Genomic DNA, 21,422 nt, shown 5'->3' on the forward strand with positions numbered 1-21,422 from the left:
ATAATGTGTAACTGTTATTACTGCTCTTGTAATATTGTATCGTCATTGCCTTTCATTTCCTTCTACACTACCATTCCACTACGTTTGTCACTTTTCATCCCCATGTACATCCCATATTCATCTTCCTCAGTGTGTTTAATTAAAGTTCCCGGTGTGTGTGTTAACTCCTGAGCTGATTTATTCCCCTCTCACCGGGGGCAGTGTCAGTGGGTCATATAGTCTCTTTCAGACAGAGCGACTGGAAGTTAAAGGAAGAATTGGTGTTGCTGAGAGTTGTTTAGACCTGCTGACCTCCTGAACAACAATCACATTGAGGAATGGTGCAGTACTCACTAACTAATGCTATACAGTGATCCTCATCAGTCTAGGGTCAAAGCAGAGACCAAGGCAGCGTTTCCTCTCCCCAGAGAAACACAGACATTACAATCAGTGTTTTGAAACCACGCTATAATTGCTTTTATCAGTAGGACTCTATGTATCAGACTACCAGGAGTTTCATATCTTGAAATAGGCTATACAAGGGATATAGTAACCTGTCCTGATCACACCTGGACATATTTGTCCCTGTTATAAGGAGCATGCATAATTCACCTCATGATCAAATGCACTGACTGAGTTGTCTTTCACAATAGGTGACTGAATAGTGGGTTGTTAGTATGTGAGTGGTATGTAAGTGGTGCTAAGACATAGGCTGCCTACTGTATGGTGCTGGAATGCTGGTGAGATAAAGCAAAGGTCCTCATGTACATGAAAATATTTAGGCATAAATGGCTCCGGCAAAAAGCGGAACTCTACATCTTTAAGACAAAGCGTCATCATAGACTCACATTTCGACTTTGTAAATGACGTCAACTGACTCCCAGCATGCACGCTGCAGCTCCAATTATTTGTAATGGCGGGTATTTCTGCATGTCATGTGAATTATATTTTTTGTGTGAATTAATTGAATCGTTCATTTAGACGTTAGGGGAAAGTCTACTGTGTATTTTGTCTAAGAGCTTTGTAGGTAACTTTAATTGAACGTTTACATTTAGGGGAAGAAGCGAAATTATCATAGTCATGCTGTCGCGGCGCACGGTTAGTGTAAGGAATTGAAACTAAGTAGCCTATCAATGGTTCGAATATTTGCTGAAATACATGGTTACAGTAGCAATGTTAGTTTAATCTAACGCTTACCTCTTGGTGATCACTCACTGTCGGAAATGTTAATTGAGGATCAAAGAATGATACAGTTATTGCACTTCATTAGGCTATAACCTCTAACAATTTGAATGGTATTTTTTTAAATATTTTTTTTATTATAGTATATTCTATCTATCTGGCTGTCAGAAATGGCGGTTTTTGTGTTGAGCTCACTGTCAGTGTTTTTGTTATTGATATTAAGTTCAATTCACACCACGTGTGCCTCAAAGTTGAATATCCCCAAAGTTTTATTACCACTTGCCCGAAGCACTAGAATAAACTTCACACTGGAGGCAACTGAAGGCTGTTACAGATGGTAAGTGAATATCTTTCAAAAGATGGGTACCTTTCCTAGAATATTACCCGCCATGGAAACGTGTTGCATGGTCCACGCATGTATCATCTTACAAACTAGGTCATTACTATGCACTGTGGCATATAACTAAATATTACATCAGAATAATGCTTTTAGTTGATAGAAAGTTAATGTCTTTATGGAATAAATAGTTTTGGCTTGGGTATTATCTAACAGGCATGCCCCTGTCTGGAAAGTACCGGTGGTCATGCACATGGATATGAGCCCAGGCCCTGCAAAATTCCCCCCATAAACTGTCCAGTGTATGATAAAAAGAGTAGCAGCAGCATAATACATGTAGATTGTGTGTGTAGAGTCAGTATACATGTGTGTGCACGTTAAGTGTGTTGGCGTGTGCATAGAGACAGTGCAAAATGAAATAAACTTTATGCTTTTCATTTTAGAACCATCTACCAGAGACATTTCCTGTCAAAACCTTTAATTTGATAGATAACAGCTCCCAACATGTCCTTCGGCAAAATATAATCTCTGGTAGACAGACTACGTAAACAAATGGTACCATAGATCTGTCTTCATACATTGGGAAAAGTGAGATAAGGAGTAGCATTATTTCCGGTGCTTTGGACAAATCATGATTTGGCATTAGCATCTTTTGAATTCAGTAACAAAATGTGACATTTGGCACAGATTTGCCTGTAACTTCAAAGAGATCGGGTGGAGCTCTTCGTTTCGGATCCTTGCTCAATCAATCTCTATTCCTAACACTTATGGACCCAAAACTTAATCGAGTGTCTGACCAATTACGCAAGACTTCAGTTCTGTGTTAACCGAGATTAGGCAAAATGTGAGTTATGAGACCGATTTTATATTCATCAGGTTATGCTGAATAGCACCCTGATGAAAGCAAAACACTTCCGTTTTTAATAAATAAGAGGTTATTTATCTATAAACTTCAATTGTCCCCAGAGAGTGTCTGAATACCTTTCGTACCTCCAGGTCTTCCACCAGACCGGAGGTGGCCAGCATCGAGGCTGTGGAAGTTGACGTCAGCAGACTGTGTTCCCAGAGAGCCGTCCTCCAGGCCCGCTCCACCCAGCCTTCCAGACTCACCAGCATCATACTGGCTGAGGATGTCGGTGAGTACAGTACCTGTTGGATGAAGAGAGAGAGGTGTCTTTATTGTGGCTAAGCTTTTGGTCAAACAGCCATGGAGGGCCTTTTCATCCAGCATAAAACGTGAACAGGTGAAATGGGCCTACCTGCTAATCCGGAAGTTCATGGGAGTAGTATTGAAATAGCATATTCTCACATAGGCTATTCTTGAGTCTCTCCCATAGATGTGTTTCCATCCAATTGGTGACAGATTTTCATGTGAATATTCTCTGACTTGTTGCAGATAAGTCTGTGCTTGATGACATAGTGCACATAAAAACGAGTTTGAGGTTAAATTCCCAAATACCAAATATTTTTAATACGCTCAAACTGGTGTGATTAGAACTAGGCATGGCCGATTAATTAGGGCCGATTTCAAGTTTTCATACCAATCAGTAATTTGCCTTTTTGGATGCCGATTATAGCCGATTACATTGCAATCCATGAAGAAACTGCGTGGCAGGCTTGACCACCTGTTACGCGAGTGCAGCGTCAAAAGAACCTTGTGGCTGCAAGGAGCCAAGGTAAGTTGCTAGCTAGCATTAAAATAAAAAAACAATCTTCACAATCAGTAGTTAAATACACATGGTTGATGATATTACTAGGTTAACTAGCTTGTCCTGCGTTGCATATAATCAATGTGGTGCCTGTTAATTTATCATCGAATCACAGCCTACTTCAACTTCGCCAAACGGGTGATGATTTAACAAAAGCACGTTCGCGAAAAAAGCAGATAAGCGAATAAAGCACAAACGTTTCACAAATGTACCTGACCATTAACGTCAATGCCTTTCTTAAAATCATTACACACAAGTATATATTTTTAAAGCTTAATATTTAGTTAAAATAAATTAATATTAGCAGGCAATATTAACTAGGGAAATTGTCACTTCTCTTGCGTTCAGTGCAAACAGCGTCGGGGTATATGCAACAGTTTGGGCCGCCTGGCTCATTGTGAACTGTGTGAAGACTGTAATTAATTTGCCAATTATGACATAACATTGAAGGGTGTGCAATGTAACAGCAATATTTAGACTTAGGGTTGCCACCCGTTCGATAAAATATGGAACGGTTTCTTATTTCATGATAGTGTCCGGATTTGACTATATTAATGACCAAAGGCTTGTATTTCTGTGTTTATTATATTATAATTAAGTCTATGATTTGATATTTGATAGAGCAGTCTGACTGTCTGGCTCGTAAGCATTCATTCAAACAGCAGTTTACTGCGTTATGCCAGCAGCTCTTAGCAATGCTTGAAGCACAGCGCTGTTTGACTTCAAGCCTATCAACTCCCAAGATTAGCCTGGCAATACTAAAGTGCCTATAAGAACATCCAATAGTCAAAGGTATATGAAATACAAATAGTATAGAGAGAAATAGTTGACGTGTCATAATTCCTATAAGAACTACAACCTAAAACGTTTTAACTGGGAATATTGAAGAACTGGGGATATTGAACCATCAGCTTTATATGTTCTCATGTTCTGAGCAAGGAACTTAAACGTTATCTTTTTTTACATGGCACATATTGCACTTTTACTTCCTTCTCCAACACTGTTTTTGCATTATTTAAACCATATTGAACATGTTTCATTATTTATTTGCGACTAAATATATTTTATGTATTATATTAAGTTAATAAGTGCTCATTCAGTATTGTTGTAATTGTCATTATTACAAATACGAACAATCGGCCGATTAATCGGTATCGGCTTTTTTTCGTCCTCCAACAATCTGTATCACTGTTGAGAAATCATAATCGGTCAACATCTAATTAGAACGCTTATTTAGAACATCCAGGTTCGATTAACTCAACAATCCACATTTGAGCTGGCCACACTTTTTTTTTTCTTCACAAACATTTTGCACAAACACAGTCCTTACAAAGTTATGTCCAGAATGTGACCAGTTTATTTTTGGATGCAATGTTCAAACATTCACAGAAGTAGCTACAGCATAACACAATCATCCAAACTGGAAAATGTAGGCTACATTTGTTCTAGAGCTAACTGAGGAAAGATTGATGTAACACAAGCGGTCATATTTTTATAACTCTGTTGACAGAAACTACAATATGAATTAGCTAATATCAATTACTCTTTATAATTAACCACATCACGAGTGAGCTCACCATTGATCAAAATAATTGAGTTACACACTTTCTAGAAATCGAAAGTAATCCGAGGAGGTGTAGTTTATGCATGCCGGCATGTTTTTTTTCCCGCATCAACCAAAGATAGTAAGAGGAGAAAAGATGAGTTGTCTGTTTTATAGTATGCATGTTGAAGAGGGTGTGTCGTCTACGATCATCACTTCCCTTCATTCACTTCCGGAAGTTTACCCAAAAGATGGAGAGAACCATTCCTTCACCTCATTATAACATCTTTGGTCTGACAGAATGCATTGTATAATGTCAACAAACAAATAACTTAGCATTAGCTCATTATTATCAGTACAAGCTTCAAATAAGTATTTTACATGCATCATAGATGTACATTACAATCTATGCAATAATCGGAATGCATTTTGTCACCAGAACTTGAAAATGAGAATAAAACTGTAAATACATTATGCTCCATACATACATACATGCAGACTGTATGCACCTACAGTAGAAACGACAACACAATATGCAGAAAATAAGGAACTTACTTTGATTGGAACTCACACATGTCCAAAGTTATTATTTGTTAGGAAAACAACAAGGAAGGCAATGTTAGCGCTAGCCAGAAAATGTTCAAATTTGTGCAAGACTGCTCAAATATCTGCATACTTGATCTGCGCAAACATTAGTGAAGAGAGAAGTTTGTCAGGCCCAGTAAAGCCTCAAACATAAATTGCCCGTAACGCTAAAATGGGCTACTTCTATGTGAATTAATGAGGAGGTGGAACACACCTCAATTCAAACTGTTAGAAAATACAACTTAATTACAATAATTTTAAATTGACAAGTTCAAATATAGCCTATAGATAATTAGCAGGCAGCTCGTGTTAACTGTTCTGTTGCGTAATAATCACATTTTGGAGCAGTGAGTGCATTCTGACATTGTGTGCATAAAACAACTCACGCTGGGGCGACCGTTAAAGATATTTGGAACTTGGCCTACCGTGTGGCGCAGTGGTCTAAGGCACTGCATCACAGTGCTAGCTGTGCCACTAGAGATTTTGGGTGAGAGTCCAGGCTCTGTTGCAGCCGGCTATGACCACGGGACCCATGGAGCGGCGCACAATTGGCTCAGCATCGTCCGGGTTAGCGGAAGGCTTGGTCGGCAGGAATGTCCTTGTCCCATTGCTCACTAGCGACTCCTGTGGCGGGCCGGGCGCAGTGCACACTGTCACGGTCACCAGGTGTAGGGTGTTTCAAGAAAGGGCATTGTGTCAAGAAGCATTGCGGCTTGGTTAGGTTGTGTTTCAGAGGACGCACGGCTCTCGACCTTCGCCTCTCCCGAGTCTGTACGGGAGTTGCAGCGATGAGACAAGACTGTAACTACCAATTGGATACCACAAAATTTGGGAGAAAAAAATAGAATAGAGATATCTGGAACTCGTGTATGAAAAGGTTAAATGGGTTTTCATCCCATTTTCAACTCGACTGACGGTTTGCGTTATATAGCGAATGTGCCCTTTCTGGTATTGGCATGTGCGCTCAAGCCAACTGCTCACAGATACAGTGCGGGTATAGCCTACATGATGAAATAATTATGGACAAAAGAGCGAGATTATAAAACTGTGTCAAATGGCAGCCAAGCATCGATCATCATGTCACCAGAATAACACCCTCGATATTTATTGGAAAGAAGCATCAAGCTCATCACCTTGAACTTTCACCACCTTGTGAAGTACATCATTATTTATTGAATCTGTAATCTAATAAACTGCATCAATTCCCTTGTCATAGGGGGAAGAGCACACGTGTCATCATGTGACTCAGTTTACTTCGATATAATGGTTATTATATCAATATTTTAGCACGAAAGCATTTCAACTGCCATTTCTCGCATAATTCATTTTATACAGATGAAAAGATCCCACCATGTCTAGCGTATTTTGTCAACATTTGGAAAGTTTACCGACATATTTGCTGTTTCCATTAGGTCTGTCATAACATTTTGTATCCGACATGTGCTTTACTTGCATGAAAAGGTTGTATGGAAACTTGGTTCAAGGTAAGGACTTGTTATACTTCGGTCCATGGATGTTGAGGTGATTTAGCCTATAGGCTATCGCCAGATAATCTACTCAGTGTACTGCTTAAATCGGCCCTATGAACTACAGTACCAGTCAAAAGTTTGGACACACCTACTCATTCAAGGGTTTTTCTTTATTTGGACTATTTTGTACATTGTAGAATAATAGTGAAGACTTTAAAACTATGAAATAACACATGGAATCATGTAGTAACCAAAATAAGTGATAAACAAATCTAAATACATGTTAGATTCTTCAAATAGCAACCCTTGCCTTGATGACAGCTTTGTGCACTCTTGGCATTATCTCAACTAGCTTCATGAGGAATGCTTTTCCAACAGTCTTGAAGGAGTTCCCACATATGCTGAGCACTTGTTGGCTGCTCTCTCTTCACTCTGCTGTCCAACTCATCCCAAACCATCTCAATTGGGTTGAGGTCAAGTGATTGTGACCGCCAGGTCATCTGATGCAGGACCCCATCGCTCTCCTTGGTCAAATAGCCCTTACACAGCGTGGAGGTGTGGTTTGGGTTATTGTCCTGTTGAAAAAAAAATGATAGTCCCACTCAGCGTAAACCAGATGGGATGGCATATCGCTGCAGAAAGTTGTGGTAGGCATGCTGGTTAAGTGTTCCTTGAATTCTAAATAAATCACAGACACTGTCACCAGCAAAGTAAATCACACCACCTCCTCCATGCTACACGGTGGGAACCACACATACGGAGATCATCCGTTCACCTACTCGGCGTCTCACAAAGACAAGGCGGTTAGAACCAAAAATCTCAAATTTGTAATCATCAGACCAAAGGACAGATTTCCATCGGTCTAATGTCCATTACTCGTGTTTCTTGGCCCAAGCAAGTCTCTTCTTATTGGTGTCCTTTAGTAGTGGTTTCTTTGCAGCAATTCAACCAGGAACGCCTGATTTATGCAGTCTCTGAACAGTTGATATTGAGATGTCTGTTACTTGAGCTCTGTGAAGAATTTATTTGAGCTGCAATCTGAGGTGCATTTAACTCTAATGAACAGTTTCATCTTAGCGCTTGATAGTTTTTGCGACTGCACTTAAAGAAACATTCTGTTCTTTAAATTTTCTGCATTAAAGCAATGATGGATTGTTGTTTCTCTTTGCTTACTTGTCACAACACAACTGATTGGCTCAAAGGAGAAGGAAGAAGGAAAGAAATTCCACAAATTAACTTTTAACATTCCAGGTGACTACCTCATGACTGGTTGAGAGACTGCCAATAGTGCGCAAGTCTGTCATCAAGGCAAAGGGTGGCTACTTTGAAGAGTAAAATATATTTGGATTTGTTTAACACTTTTGTTTTGGTTACAACATGATTCCACATGTGTTATTTCATAGTTTCGATGTCTTCACTATTATTCTACAATGTAGAAAATTGTAAAAATAAAGATAAAACCCTTCAATGAGTAGGTGTGTCCAAACTTTTGACTGGTATTGTATATGTTGAAACATTTCCCTTTTATTAGCTTAATCCGGTTTGTAAGTGCTTGGCTAGATGTAAAAAGTGCATCCCTGGGGGCTCAGTAAAAGGAATGAAAACTGCTGCTTTACCACATTGTGCAATAGTACTGCAAGCCAGATGTTTACTCCAGCGCTATTGGCTTGTCATGGGGCAGTCATTCGTGATACAGACTAATTAGAGGTGCCTAACTCATAGGCCCTTTCAGATGCCTTTTTTATAAACTTCTTTAACAACAATCATGTTGAAACTGTACAGAACGGTGCAGTAATACTGAATGTAGCCCATCGCTAATCACAGCAGGACCTCTGAGATGTTTCCTTTCTTGAGTTGAATACACCTCGTACCGTATCACTCATTTTTAAGGTTTGGTGTGTTTGATGATAACTGGCTGCATTACCTGTGTGTGTGGGTGTCCCCTTCTCCTGTACTCAGTAACGGGACAGGTACTGCGCTGTGATGCCATCGTGGACATCATCAGTGAGATCCAGATAGTGTCCACCACCAGAGAGCTGCACCTGGAGGACTCACCACTGGAACTGAAGATCCACGCACTGGACTCTGAGGGTGAGGAGTGTTCAAGGATACACTGTTATGCGTTATTGGACAGCTTGTAGCATTGGTTCTCTTTTGCTCAGAGAGATTTACGTCACGGTATGCTGTCATCACAACACTTGACATTAAATTGCTCTATACCTACCTCTGTATTAACGGTGTACTTACTCTAGTAACATTGTATCACCATTGTTGCAACAAAGTCCTGATATTCCACTTGTGTAAACGTTTTACAATGTAATTGCTCTGCAACATGTTAATGCAATGTTCTTAGTAGGGTAATTAGAGCTTTACTACAGATATAAGAACAACTTAAAAGTGCTATCCGCTTCAGTTTAATGCATCGAGAGATCCACAGTATTGTTGTGTGGACTAGCCAGTATAATGACTTTTCCAGTAGTGATGATTGTGATCCCCCATGGCAGGCCTTCCCTGTCCTCAGGCAGTGGTTAAATGTCTCTTTGTTCTGTCTCACTGGTTCCATTTGGGCCAGGCACAGACAAACTCTGTTAAATGAGCTGGAGCCACAACCTGATTCCGTTTGATGACGGCCCCTAAGGCGCGCTGCATTTTGTTGTTTGTTTTAGCCTTTATGTGTACTACTCTCAGATCTATCAAATGGAATAGCTGAAATACCGTGTTGAAAGAGGATTATTGGTGTTTGGGCTTATAGGACTGCAACCTTTAGGGACTAGTCAAAGTAGTGTGCTGTATTTGCCGTCTTGTCCACGGGGATTTAAGTCCTTTCAACACAAATTCACAGGACAATGTTTTGCCTGTAGCAGTGTAAAATATATTTGAAAGTTGAAACTTAAATTACACAATGTACGTTAAATCTAATCCCAAGCAATGGGTGCATGTACTTGGCCACGCCTCTCACCCCCAAATTGTCGATTGTGCAGGAAACACCTTCAGCACTCTAGCAAGCCTGGTGTTTGACTGGACCATTGTGAAAGATGCAGACATGGATGGATTCCTTGACTCCTACAACTCATTAAGGTGCGTTTCCATGCACTCAATCATGGAGAAAACAACCTGCCTGTGAGCGTGAATGTAAAGTAGATGGTCAACAACATCATTATAACAACTGGTTTAAGGATGGCAATTCAATGCAAATTCAATCTTACCTGTGGCTTATCAAGTTATTTAAATACATTTGGTTATGATTTGCCTTGTGCCAGAATTGACCTCAAAACCTGAGGCCTATCTTATACTGAAGTAATCTTATCACAAGTCTAAAATATTATCCTCTGTATGTAGAGGTTAATTGTAAGATGTCCATTTGTCACTGTCGATAATAGGCATGTAATGTGTTTTCCAATCCCTTTCCCTCCCTCAAGGGTTCTTAAATTCTCTGAGTCTACGTACACCCCCCCTGGTTACATCTCTGAGATGGAGAGAGTGGGGAAACAGGGAGATATCATCTTGGTGTCAGGACTGAAAACGGGCCACGCTAAGCTCAAGGCCAAAATCCAAGAATCTCTCTATAAGGTTTAAAAATGTCCTGAATTTCTTACCTTGTTTTTTTGAAGTAGACTGTATCATACTGTATAGTTAATAATTAAATACTGGCTCAAGGACCTCAAATCAGAAGTATTTTTTTTGTAGAAGCGAGGGAAGGGAACATCAGAGGGGTATAAAAACTTCTTAGTTGAAGTAGTTTCCTACTATCGTCTCGGCTCGTTGCATGCAGCAGCCCTCCGGGGGCATTGACGGCTATAAATAACAATCTGACTTGCGTAAAAGTGATGTCTCCTCTCCAGTCTTATCTGTGATGTCACAGCTAGTAGAGCCTGTCTAACCCGTCTGAAATGAGACTCCACAGTCATAGGGTAGGCGTAATATTCGATTACACAGCGATTACAGTACCACTGAGGGGTGTATTTACAACAGTCAATTATATACCAAAAATGTTAAGTAGTTTTTTATGTGATATGAAATATGATTATAAAGTTGACACAATTAGATTAATGACATGCCTTGGAGTGTTGGGAGCTATTGCTAGCGTGTGAATCATACTGTAACCGATTTGGTCTGGATTTGGTTTCTCGGCATGTCAAACGGCATGTGTAGTTTGCTGTGCCGTAACTACGGTATCTACCCTTCACACAGGATGTGGGTGCAGCAGAGGTGAAACTGCTGATTCTGGAGAACATCCTACTGAGCCCTGCACATGATGTCTACCTGCTGGTGGGCACATCCATCCAATACAAGGTCCAGAAGATTAGACAGGGAAAGATCACAGGTAGGTCTGAATTTGAATCAAGTAAATTAACAATAAATTCCGTATTGAATCACGTGTGCCAAGAATGGTTAGATGGTATTCATATCACAGCTCAGGGTGGCATGTTACACGTTTATGAAGTAAATATTGGCGATATTATGATAAAGAACTAACCCAGGTTAGTTCTGTTGTGTTCCAGAGTTATCCATGCCCTGTGACCAGTATGAGCTGCACCTCCAGAACAGTGTGGCTGGGCCTGATGGAAACCAAGAGCTGGCCGTGGCTAGTCTGGACCAGAGCACCTCCACGGTCAATGGCCTGCATCTGGGACATATCAACGTGGTGCTGGACCATAAGAGTATCCTTTGAGACGTATCACACTTTACATGATCTTGATTAGTTCTGGACTCCTCTACTGTGCTATGACATTATTTGGGAACTATGCAGCAACATTTAGGCCTGTGGCAGTCATGAAATTTTGTCAGCCGGTGATTGTCAAAGAAATAACTGCCTGTCTCATGATAATCGACCATTAACATAAACACGTTTAGCGTCTCCGGCTTCCACGCATAGCCTACAAGCCATTGATGTGAACCTTTGGAACATGTACATTTAAAAAAAAATAATCTAATAAATCCATTTAATAAAGACTACACCATCACAATAAATCCATTATTTATTTTAGGCAGGTCTAAAGAAACATGATATGAAGAAAATGTAGCCTATTTCAGAAGAACAGAATTGCATACTCTGAGTTGTCCTTATGTTACGTCCTGATCAGGCTATGTCATATGGCTGTGGGCTACACTAGTTAATTTAGCAGACAATATTTGCTTAATTCCAGTGGTGTTATTTTATTTTATAGTAGGAACAATACAATTGAACATAGCTGAATAAAATGGAAAGGATATTTTCCCCTAATGATTTCTGATGGAGTGTGCACATGCGGCTATTCTGTGTTGAGCTGTTAAACAAAGAAACAGGTACTCCTATATGCTTAATTCAGTTATTTTTGCAACTTTAGTTGAGATACAAACGTTAGGCTATATGTTTTGATTTCTAATACATTCGAAGGCTGCATGATGCGACTGATGCGGATTTGAAAAAAGTTCCATGAAAGATGAGCACTTAATTTTTTTATATGCCAGGTAAGCTACACTGGTTGTAAAGCGGATGAATGTACTTAATTTGAAGAATTGAGCAATAAATATAGCCGCGTGAGAAAGCTGGGATCCTGTTTTAAATAGTGGCCAGTCAAAACTCTGTTTTCATACATGATTGCGCAATGACGGGCTTATAAGTGCACGTTTCACTAGTCTTTGTAGGCTATGGGCTCTCAAACCGTGTTTCCCAGGGGTCTTGGGCCTATAGGCATTGTGATTACAAACCTTTTCAAAACATGTAGGCCTATGGGCTCGGCTACATGGTGCATGGGACTGATTTGGAAAAAGTGACAAAAGTATCTTAGACTGCACACACTGCCCATTGTTCACCAGTGATAGTGTCATCCATCAGACAATTCTCAAATGTAATCTCGTCGTTAAATTGACCAAATAATAAGTGTGATATTAGTTTAGATTTAGAATGTGCCATTATCATGCATGCACCTGTCATATACACTAGCATTTGCATTGATGTCAGAGTGATTAGAGGGACAATAAAAGGCAGAGTACTGACCATTAGCAAGTTAGGCTACTAATGGCATCAGAGCACAGTTTTGGAGAAGCCTAGTTACTGTGACTCAACGGTCAAGTGGAATTTGACTGCGGTCATGATTTGTGAATACGGTCACCGTAACAGCCCTAATCATGTCACAACACTTGTCACATCAACAGGGTTGCGTAATGGTTATTGTAATGACATGCAATGGTGTGTAACATGAATGGTGCACTGTGTAGGAAGGGAGTAATGGTGAAGTTTAGTGTTCCATTCTATCTTATAATCTATGGTTTGAGCCCTGAATACTGATTGGCTGACAGCTGTGGTATATCAGACCGTATACCACAGGTATAATTAAACATGTATTTTTACTGTTCTAATTACTTTGGTAACCAGTTTATAATAGCAATAAGGCACCTCATGGGTTTGTGGTATATGGCCAATATACCACAGCTAAGGGCTGTATCCAGGCACTCTGCATCGCGTCTTGCCTATGAACAGCCCATAGCCGTGATGTATTGGCCATATACCACACCCCCTTGGGCCTAAATATATCCTCCTCAGTGGATTGCAGTGCTTTATCTGTATATATAGAGGAGGTGAGTGTGCCTAGTGGAGCAGAGACGGGCAGTAATATAACAGGACTTGACAGACTGACGAGCTAAAGCTCTACTTAACTTCATATGGCTGCAGGGGCAGTATTGAGTAGCTTGGATGAAAAGGTGCCCATTGTAAACGGCCAGCTCCTCAGTCTCAGTTGCTAATATATGCATATTATTATTATTATAGTATTGGATAGAAAACACTCAAGTTTCCAAAATTGTCAAAATATTGTCTGTGAGTATAACAGAACTGATATTGCAGGCGAAACCCTGAGGAAAATCAAAACAGGAAGTGGCTTCTATTTTGAGAACTGCATATTCCATAGCCTCCCTTTGCTGGATTTAAAGGGATAAGAACCAGATTCCTTTTCCTATCGCTTCCTCAAGGAGTCAACAGTCTTCAGACATAGTTTCAGGCTTTTATTTCGAAAAATGAGCCAGAACGATAACATCGTGTCAAGTGGTCACATGAGTTTTGCTCGCGCAACAGAGTTTGGATAGGTATTGCTTTTCCCTCTCCTACTGTGAAAGACATTTGCGGTTGATATATTATCGATTATATATTTTAAAAACAACCTGAGGATTGATTATAAAAAATTTTGACATGTTTCTGTGGACAATATGGAAACTATTTGGAATTTTCGTCTGCGTTGTCGTGACCGCTCTTTCCTCTGGATTTCTCAACATAACGCGACAAACAAACGGAGGTATTTTGGATATAAAAATAATCTTAATGGAACAAAAGGAACATTTGTTGTGTAACTGGGAATCTCGTGAGTGAAGATCATCAAAGGTAAACGATTAATTTGATTGCTTTTCTGATTTTCGTGACCAAGCTACTTGATGCTAAGTGTACTTAATGTTTTGTCGTTCGATCGATAATCTTACACAAACGCTTGTATTGCTTTCGCTGTAAAGCATCATTTCAAAATCTGACACGACAGGTGTATTAACAAAAGGCTAAACTGTGTTTTCCTATATATCACTTGTGATTTCATGAATATAAATATTTGTAGTAATATTTATTGAATGTAGCGCTATGCTATTCAGCGGTTGTTGATGACACTTATCCCGTTAGTGGGATTGCAGCCATAACAAGTTAAGACCCTACCCCAGCGAGTTGTATTGTGCGCTTGACAAACACGAGACATGAACAGTGTTGTCAGTATAACTAAAAACGGTCCCAGAATGCCACTCTTTGTGTACCTAACGTTATTGTCCTTAATAACAATTGCTCAGGCCTTCGCATGCAAGGGGTGTCTCGTCTGCCCAACGGGACTCTGTATGTGGTGGAACCAGGATACTTGGGTATGTTTGCATGCTTTCATCCTTGTGTATTAGCGATTTAATTTTAAAGTAAACCATTCCAGTTCAAATTTAAACTCGTATTGTCTTTTTCTCCCAGGATTTAAGATTAATCCTGGAGAGAGCTGGGTCCTGGAAACAGGACGAGTGTATAATATCCTCATTGAGGTGTTTGACAAGTCAAGCAATAGGATTTACCTATCTGATGTAAGTAAGCTCTGCCTAAGTTGTCTTAATTCTATACCGTCATTGATTGATCTGTTTGTTAAATCTGTAATACTGTCACTCTTCTCACTCTTATAAAATGGAAAAGCTAATTTATTGTCAGTATAATTCTGCATCTTCCTCTTGATGTTTAATCAACTGCAGACTGAAATACAGCTGGGAGACATAAAAATACTGGAAAGGAAGATTTAGGACATTTTTGGCCTACATCATTTGTCCTATTTGATGGTTGTTTTTTCCACACTTTAAAACAGTTCTTCTCTGTCTTATTTCCTTCTGTATTTTTAAGTGCTACTCTCTTGATTGTTTCTGTCTGCAGAACATTCGGATCGAAGCTGCCTTCCCAGAGGAGTACTTTGAGATTCTGGAATCCTCCCTGAATGGGTCCTACCACCGTGTCAAGGCTTTGAAAAACGGGCTAACACTAATTGAAGCTGTGCTCAAATCTGTGGTGGATCAAGTGAGTTTTGGCATAACCTTGAATTGGTTTCTTCGCAGATATTTTGAGTGTGCTATCTTATATCCAACTGTGGGAGATCATTATCATTAGTTAGAAATAGCTTGGTTATGTCTTAAGTTAACAAGGTTGTTGTTTTTCTGTTCTAGAATGGAAGAGTCCATGAGCTGGCCAACACAGTCCATAATGAACAGGATGTAGAAATGTACAATCCCATAGTCCTCAGTCCCAGTATCCTCACGTTTCCATGGCAGCCTAAGGTTGGAGCCTACCAGTACACAATACAGGTAGTTGTCAATTTTTAATACAAGCCAGTCTAGAATCATTCAGTATATGTTCACTGATACCCTTCTTTTGGAACCCATGCTGCTGAAGAATCTCTCAAGTCAGCCACTAGACTTGCATCAAGTTGTGTGTTTATGAATATATTTAGTAGGGTTGACCCCATGTAGTCGACTGGTCTATTGTTTGGACGATAGGCTGTTGGTCAACAGAGATTTCTTTAGTCAAGCATTAGCAAAAAAGTATAATAATTGAATGGTGTACCTGTCTGATTCGCAGCAGTCTGAGTGGACTAATCCATTGTGGAGGCCGTGGGGATGACACAGTCCATCACTGACATGTGCTACTAAAATTGTATATGGTTATATTACGTAAGAACAATGGTACAACACCAATACAAATTATGTTAGTTTTTTTTAACCAATGCGCTTCAGTTTTGGATAGCGGTTGCTATCTGTGGCTCTGAAACATCAGTGCTCTATTGAATTGGTGTCTTTTGTTAGACCATGTTGCTCTGTGCATAATAGCACATTTAACCAGCATATTGGTGTTGACAACAATGTGGCCGAGGCAGCAGCGGCATTAGGAGATGAGAAAACAGCACTAAGAAAAGTGAGGAGAGAGGAAACATCAATCAATCATTCAACATCCTAACTGGCTTTATAGATAATCCATATATGTATGCAGAAGTAAGACAGATCCTGCTTCTGTTTGAGTATTTAAGACCTACTGATTCCGTGAGTACCAAACCTAACGCAACCACATGTCGGATAAACAAATTCACAAATTCGGCTTTTTTTAATATTTTCTATACTGTAATAAAGGCTTTATACATTTTTTCTTAGAACAGCCTCTCTGGTATTTATTTATTTAGTGTTTACGTTGTTCCAAATTGTCAGGAAATTTTTTATTTCTAATAATAACCCTCCTTTTTCTTGATCTCGTTGATGTTAATAATAATAAGTAATGTTGTTATCATTATAAGTAATGTAGAGTTGTAGGCCAAAGAGCGCATCCTGTTTAGTCTTAATACCGTAACTTAGTTAATAAGACTATATTTCAATACTTACAAACAGTACCAGTCAAAAGTTTGGACACACCTACTCATTATTATTTTTATTTTTTTAAAACTATTTTCTACATTGTAGAATATTAGGGAAGACATCACAACTATGAAATAACACATATGGAATCATGTAGTAACCAATAAAGTGTTAAACACATCAAAATATTTGAGATTCTTAAAAGTAGCCACCCTTTGCCTTGATGACAGGTTTGCATACTCTTGGCATTCTCTTAACCAGCTTCATGAGGTAGTCACCTGGAATGCATTTCAGTTAACGTCTTATGGCTGCAGGGGCAGCATTGAGTAGCTTGGATGAAAAGGTGCCCATTGTAAACGGCCAGCTCCTCAGTCTCAGTTGCTAAAATATGCATATTATTAGTAGTAGTACACTCTAAAGTTTCCAAAACGGTCAAAATATTGTCTGTGAGTATAACATAACTGATATTGCAGGCGAAACCCTGAGGAATATCAAACCAGGAAGTGGCTTCTATTTTGAGAACTCCATGTTCCATAGCCTCTCTTTGCTCCATTTAAAGGGATATCAACCAGATTCCTTTTCCTATCGCTTCCTCAAGATGTCAGTCTTCAGACAGTTTCAGGCTTTTATTTTGAAAAACGAGCCAGAAAGATGACATCGCGTCAAGTGGTCGCATGAGTTTTGCTCGCGCAACAGAGTTTGGACAGCCATTGCTTTTCCTTCTCCTACTGATAGACATTTGCGGTTGATATACACTGCTCAACACAATGTAACTCCAAGTCAATCACACTTCTGTGAAATCAAACTGTCCACTCAGGAAGCAACACTGATTGACAATACATTTCACATGCTGTTGTGCAAATGGAATAGACAACAGGTGGAAATTATAGGCATTTAACAAGACACCCCCAATAAAATAGTTGTTCTGCAGGTGGGGACCACAGACCACTTCTCAGTTCCTATGCTTCCTGGCTGATGTTTTGGTCACTTTTGAATGCTGGCGGTGTTTTCACTCTAGTGGTAGCATGAGACGGAGTCTACAACCCACACAAGTGGCTCAGGTAGTGCAGCTCATCCAGGATGGCACATCAATGCGAGATGTGGCAAGAAGGTTTGCTGTGTCTGTCAGCGTAGTGTCCAGAGCATGGAGGCGCTACCAGGAGACAGGCCAGTACATCAGGAGACGTGGAGGAGGCCGTAGGAGGGCAACAACCCAGCAGCAGGACCGCTACCTCTGCCTTTGTGCAAGGAGGAACAGGAGGAGCACTGCCAGAGCCCTGCAAAAGGACCTCCGGCAGGCCACAAATGTGCATGTGTCTGCTCAAACGGTCAGAAACAGAATCCATGAGGGTGGTATGAAGGCCTGACGTCCACAGGTGGGGGTTGTGCTTACAGCCCAACACCGTGCAGGACGTTTGGCATTTGCCAAAGAACACCAAGATTGGCAAATTCGCCACTGGTGCCCTGTGCTCTTCACAGATGTGCTCAGTGTGAACCTGCTTTCATGTGACAGACGTGACAGTCTGGAGACGCTGTGGAGAACGTTCTGCTGCCTGCAACATCCTCCAGCATGACCGGTTTGGCGGTGGGTCAGTCATGGTGTGGGGTGGCATTTCTTTGGGGGGCCGCACAGCCCTCCATGTGCTCGCCAGAGGTAGCCTGACTTCCATTAGGTACCGAGATACGATCCTCAGACCCCTTGTGAGACCATATGCTGGTGCGGTTGGCCCTGGGTTCCTCCTAATGCAAGACAATGCTATACCTCATGTGGCTGGAGTGTGTCAGCAGTTCCTGCAAGAGGAAGGCATTGATGCTATGAACTGGCCCGCCTGTTCCCCAGACCTGAATCCAATTGAGCACATCTGGGACGTCATGTCTCGCTCCATCCACCAACGCCACGTTGCACCACAGACTGTCCAGGAGTTGGCGGATGCTTTAGTCCAGGTCTGGGAGGAGATCCCTCAGAAGACCATCCGCCACCTCATCAGGAGCATGCCCAGGCATTGTAGGGAGGTCATACAGGCACGTGGAGGCCACACAAACCACTGAGCCTCATTTTGACTTGTTTTAAGGACATTACATCAAAGTTGGATCAGCCTGTAGTGTGGTTTTCCACTTTAATTTTGAGTGTGACTCCAAATCCAGACCTCCATGGGTTGATAAATTCGATTTCCATTGATAATTTTTGTGTGATTTTGTTGTCAGCACATTCAACTATGTAAAGAAAAGTATTTAATAAGAATATTTCATTCATTCAGATCTAGGATGTGTTATTTTAGTGTTCCCTTTATTTTTTTGAGCAGTGTATTATCGATTATATATTTTAAAAACAACCTAAGGATTGATTATAAAAAATGTTTGACATGTTTCTGTGGACATTACGGAAACTATTTGGAATTTGTCTGCGTTGTCGTGACCGCTCTTTCCTGTGTATTTCTGAACATAACGCACCAAACAAACGGAGGTATTTTGGATATAAAAATAATCTTTATCGAACAAAAGGAACATTTGTTGTGTAACTGGGAGTCTCGTGAGTGAAGATCATCAAAGGTAAACTATTAATTTGATTGCTTTTCTGATTTGTGACCAAGCTACTTGATGCTAAGTGTACTTAATGTTTTGTCATGCGATCGATACATTTACACAAACGCTTGGATTGCTTTTGCTGTAAAGCATAATTTCAAAATCTGACATGACAGGTGGATTAACAAAAGGCTAAACTGTGTTTTCCTATATTGCACTTGTGATTTCATGAATAAAAATATTTGTAGTAATATTCATTGAATGTAGCGCTATGCAATTCAGCGGTTGTTGATGACAATTATCCCGTTAACTTGTTATGGCTGCAATCCCGTTAACAGGTGTGCCTTAAATTTAATTTATGGAATTTCTTTCCTTCTTGCATTTGAGCCAATCGGTTGTCTTGTGAGAAGGTAGGGGATGGTATACAGGAGATGGCCCCATTTGGTAAAAGACCAAGTCCATATTATGGCAAGAAGAGCTCAAATAAGCAAAGGGAAATGACACTCCATTACTTTAAGACATGAAGGTCAGTCAATCTGGAACATTTCAAGAACTTTGAAAGTTTCTTCAAGTGCGGTCAGAGAAATCATATTGTAATCTGACAGCACACACAATATGTATGCAGCGCATGTTCCTTACCTTCTTTTTCTTGATCTCCAGTTTTATCCACAACTAGTCAAATGTTTTCCAAACATCCGACTTCTCCTTTACCTCGAGCAACCAGTGAAGTTCTCCTATTGGTCAAGTGCATGTGATGCATACATGCGTCACATAAAGGGTTGAGGGAATAGGGAATGTTTTTCCAAAATGAATGAGGGATTTCAGTAACAGAACTTTTCGGTCAGAAATGGCTGTAATTGCAGTGCTTTCGGGAAAGTATTCAGAGCCTTTGACTTTTTCCAGATTTTTTTTACGGTACAGCCTTATTCTAAAATGTATAGTTTTTTTCCCCCTCATCTACACACAATACCCCATAATGACAAAGCAAAAACTTAGAGATAAAAAAAACGGAAATGTCACATTTACATAAGTATTCAGACCCTTTACTCAGTACTTTGTTGAAGGACCTTTGGCAGCAATTACAGTCTCGAGTCCTCTTTGGTATGACGCTACAAACTTGGCACACCTGTATTTAGGGAGTTTCTCCCATCCTCTCAAGCTCTGTCAGGTTAGATAGGGAGTGTCGCTGCACAGCTATTTTCAAGTTTCCCCAGAGATGTTCAAGTCTGGGCCATTAGATCATTCGGAGACTTGTCCCGAAGCAAGTCCTGCATTGTCTTGGCTGTGTGTTTAGGGTCGTTGTCCTGTTGGATGGTGAACCTTTTCCCCAGTCTGAAGCCCTGAGTGCTCTGTAGCAGGTTTTCATCAAGGATCTCTCTACTTTGCTCCGTTCATCTTTCCCTCAATCCTGATTAGTCTCCCATTCCTTGCCGCTGAAAAACAACCCCACAGCATGATGCTGCCACTACCCCATTTCATCGTAGGGATGCTGGCAGGTTTCCTTCAGACATGACGCTTGGCATTCAGGCCAAAGAGTTCAATCTTGGTTTCATCAGACCAGAGAATCTTTAGGTGCCTTTTGGCAAACTTTTACTGAGGAGTGTCTACCGTCTGCACACACTACCATAAAGGCCTGATTGGTGGAGTGCTGCAGATATGGTTGTCCTTCTGGAAGGTTCTCCCATCTCGACAGAGGAACTCTGGAACTCTGTCAGAGTGACCATCGGGTTCTTGGTCACCTTCCCGACCAAGGTCTTTCTCCCCCGATTGCTCAGTTTGGCCTGGCGGCTAGATCTAGAAAGAGTATTAGTGATTCCAAACTACTTGCATTTAAGAATGGAGGCCACTGTGTTCTTGGGGATCTTCAATGCTGCATAAATGTTTTGGTACCTTTCCCCAAGATCTGTGCCTCAGCACAATCCTATATTGGAACTCTACGGACAATTCCTTCGACCTTATGGTTTGGTTTTCCCCCTGACATGCACTGTCAACTTTGGGACCAAAATAGACAGGTGTGCGCCTTTCCAAATCTTGTCCAATCAATTGAATTTACCACAGGTGGACTTCAATCAAGTTGTATAAACATTTCAGGGTTGATCATTGGAAGCAACCTTAGCTCAATTTCGAGTCTCATAGCAAAGGGTCTGAATATTTTCTTTATTTTTCTAAAAACCTGTTTTCGCTTTGTCATTATGTAGTATTATTGTATGTAGATTTTA

The 21,422-nt window shown here is 40.4% G+C and overlaps 1 protein-coding gene across 1 annotated transcript in view; it reads left to right on the forward strand.

Annotated features, from left to right (window-relative positions):
• The first annotated feature begins 888 nt into the window (after positions 1–888).
• The window catches only part of LOC139416264 (nucleoporin 210), a 61,288-nt gene continuing 40,754 nt past the window's right edge, over positions 889–21,422 (forward strand). Inside the window, exons 1-11 of the mRNA XM_071164716.1 lie at positions 889–1,498; positions 2,495–2,634; positions 8,764–8,895; positions 9,786–9,882; positions 10,224–10,374; positions 10,996–11,128; positions 11,307–11,465; positions 14,608–14,676; positions 14,774–14,880; positions 15,218–15,358; positions 15,505–15,642. Coding sequence (XP_071020817.1) covers positions 1,332–1,498; positions 2,495–2,634; positions 8,764–8,895; positions 9,786–9,882; positions 10,224–10,374; positions 10,996–11,128; positions 11,307–11,465; positions 14,608–14,676; positions 14,774–14,880; positions 15,218–15,358; positions 15,505–15,642 — 1,434 coding nt within the window. The 5' untranslated portion in view covers positions 889–1,331. The remainder of the gene's footprint in view (positions 1,499–2,494; positions 2,635–8,763; positions 8,896–9,785; positions 9,883–10,223; positions 10,375–10,995; positions 11,129–11,306; positions 11,466–14,607; positions 14,677–14,773; positions 14,881–15,217; positions 15,359–15,504; positions 15,643–21,422) is intronic.

This window comes from Oncorhynchus clarkii, chromosome 9, assembly GCF_045791955.1.
Source record: "Oncorhynchus clarkii lewisi isolate Uvic-CL-2024 chromosome 9, UVic_Ocla_1.0, whole genome shotgun sequence".
NCBI lineage: Eukaryota > Metazoa > Chordata > Actinopteri > Salmoniformes > Salmonidae > Oncorhynchus > Oncorhynchus clarkii.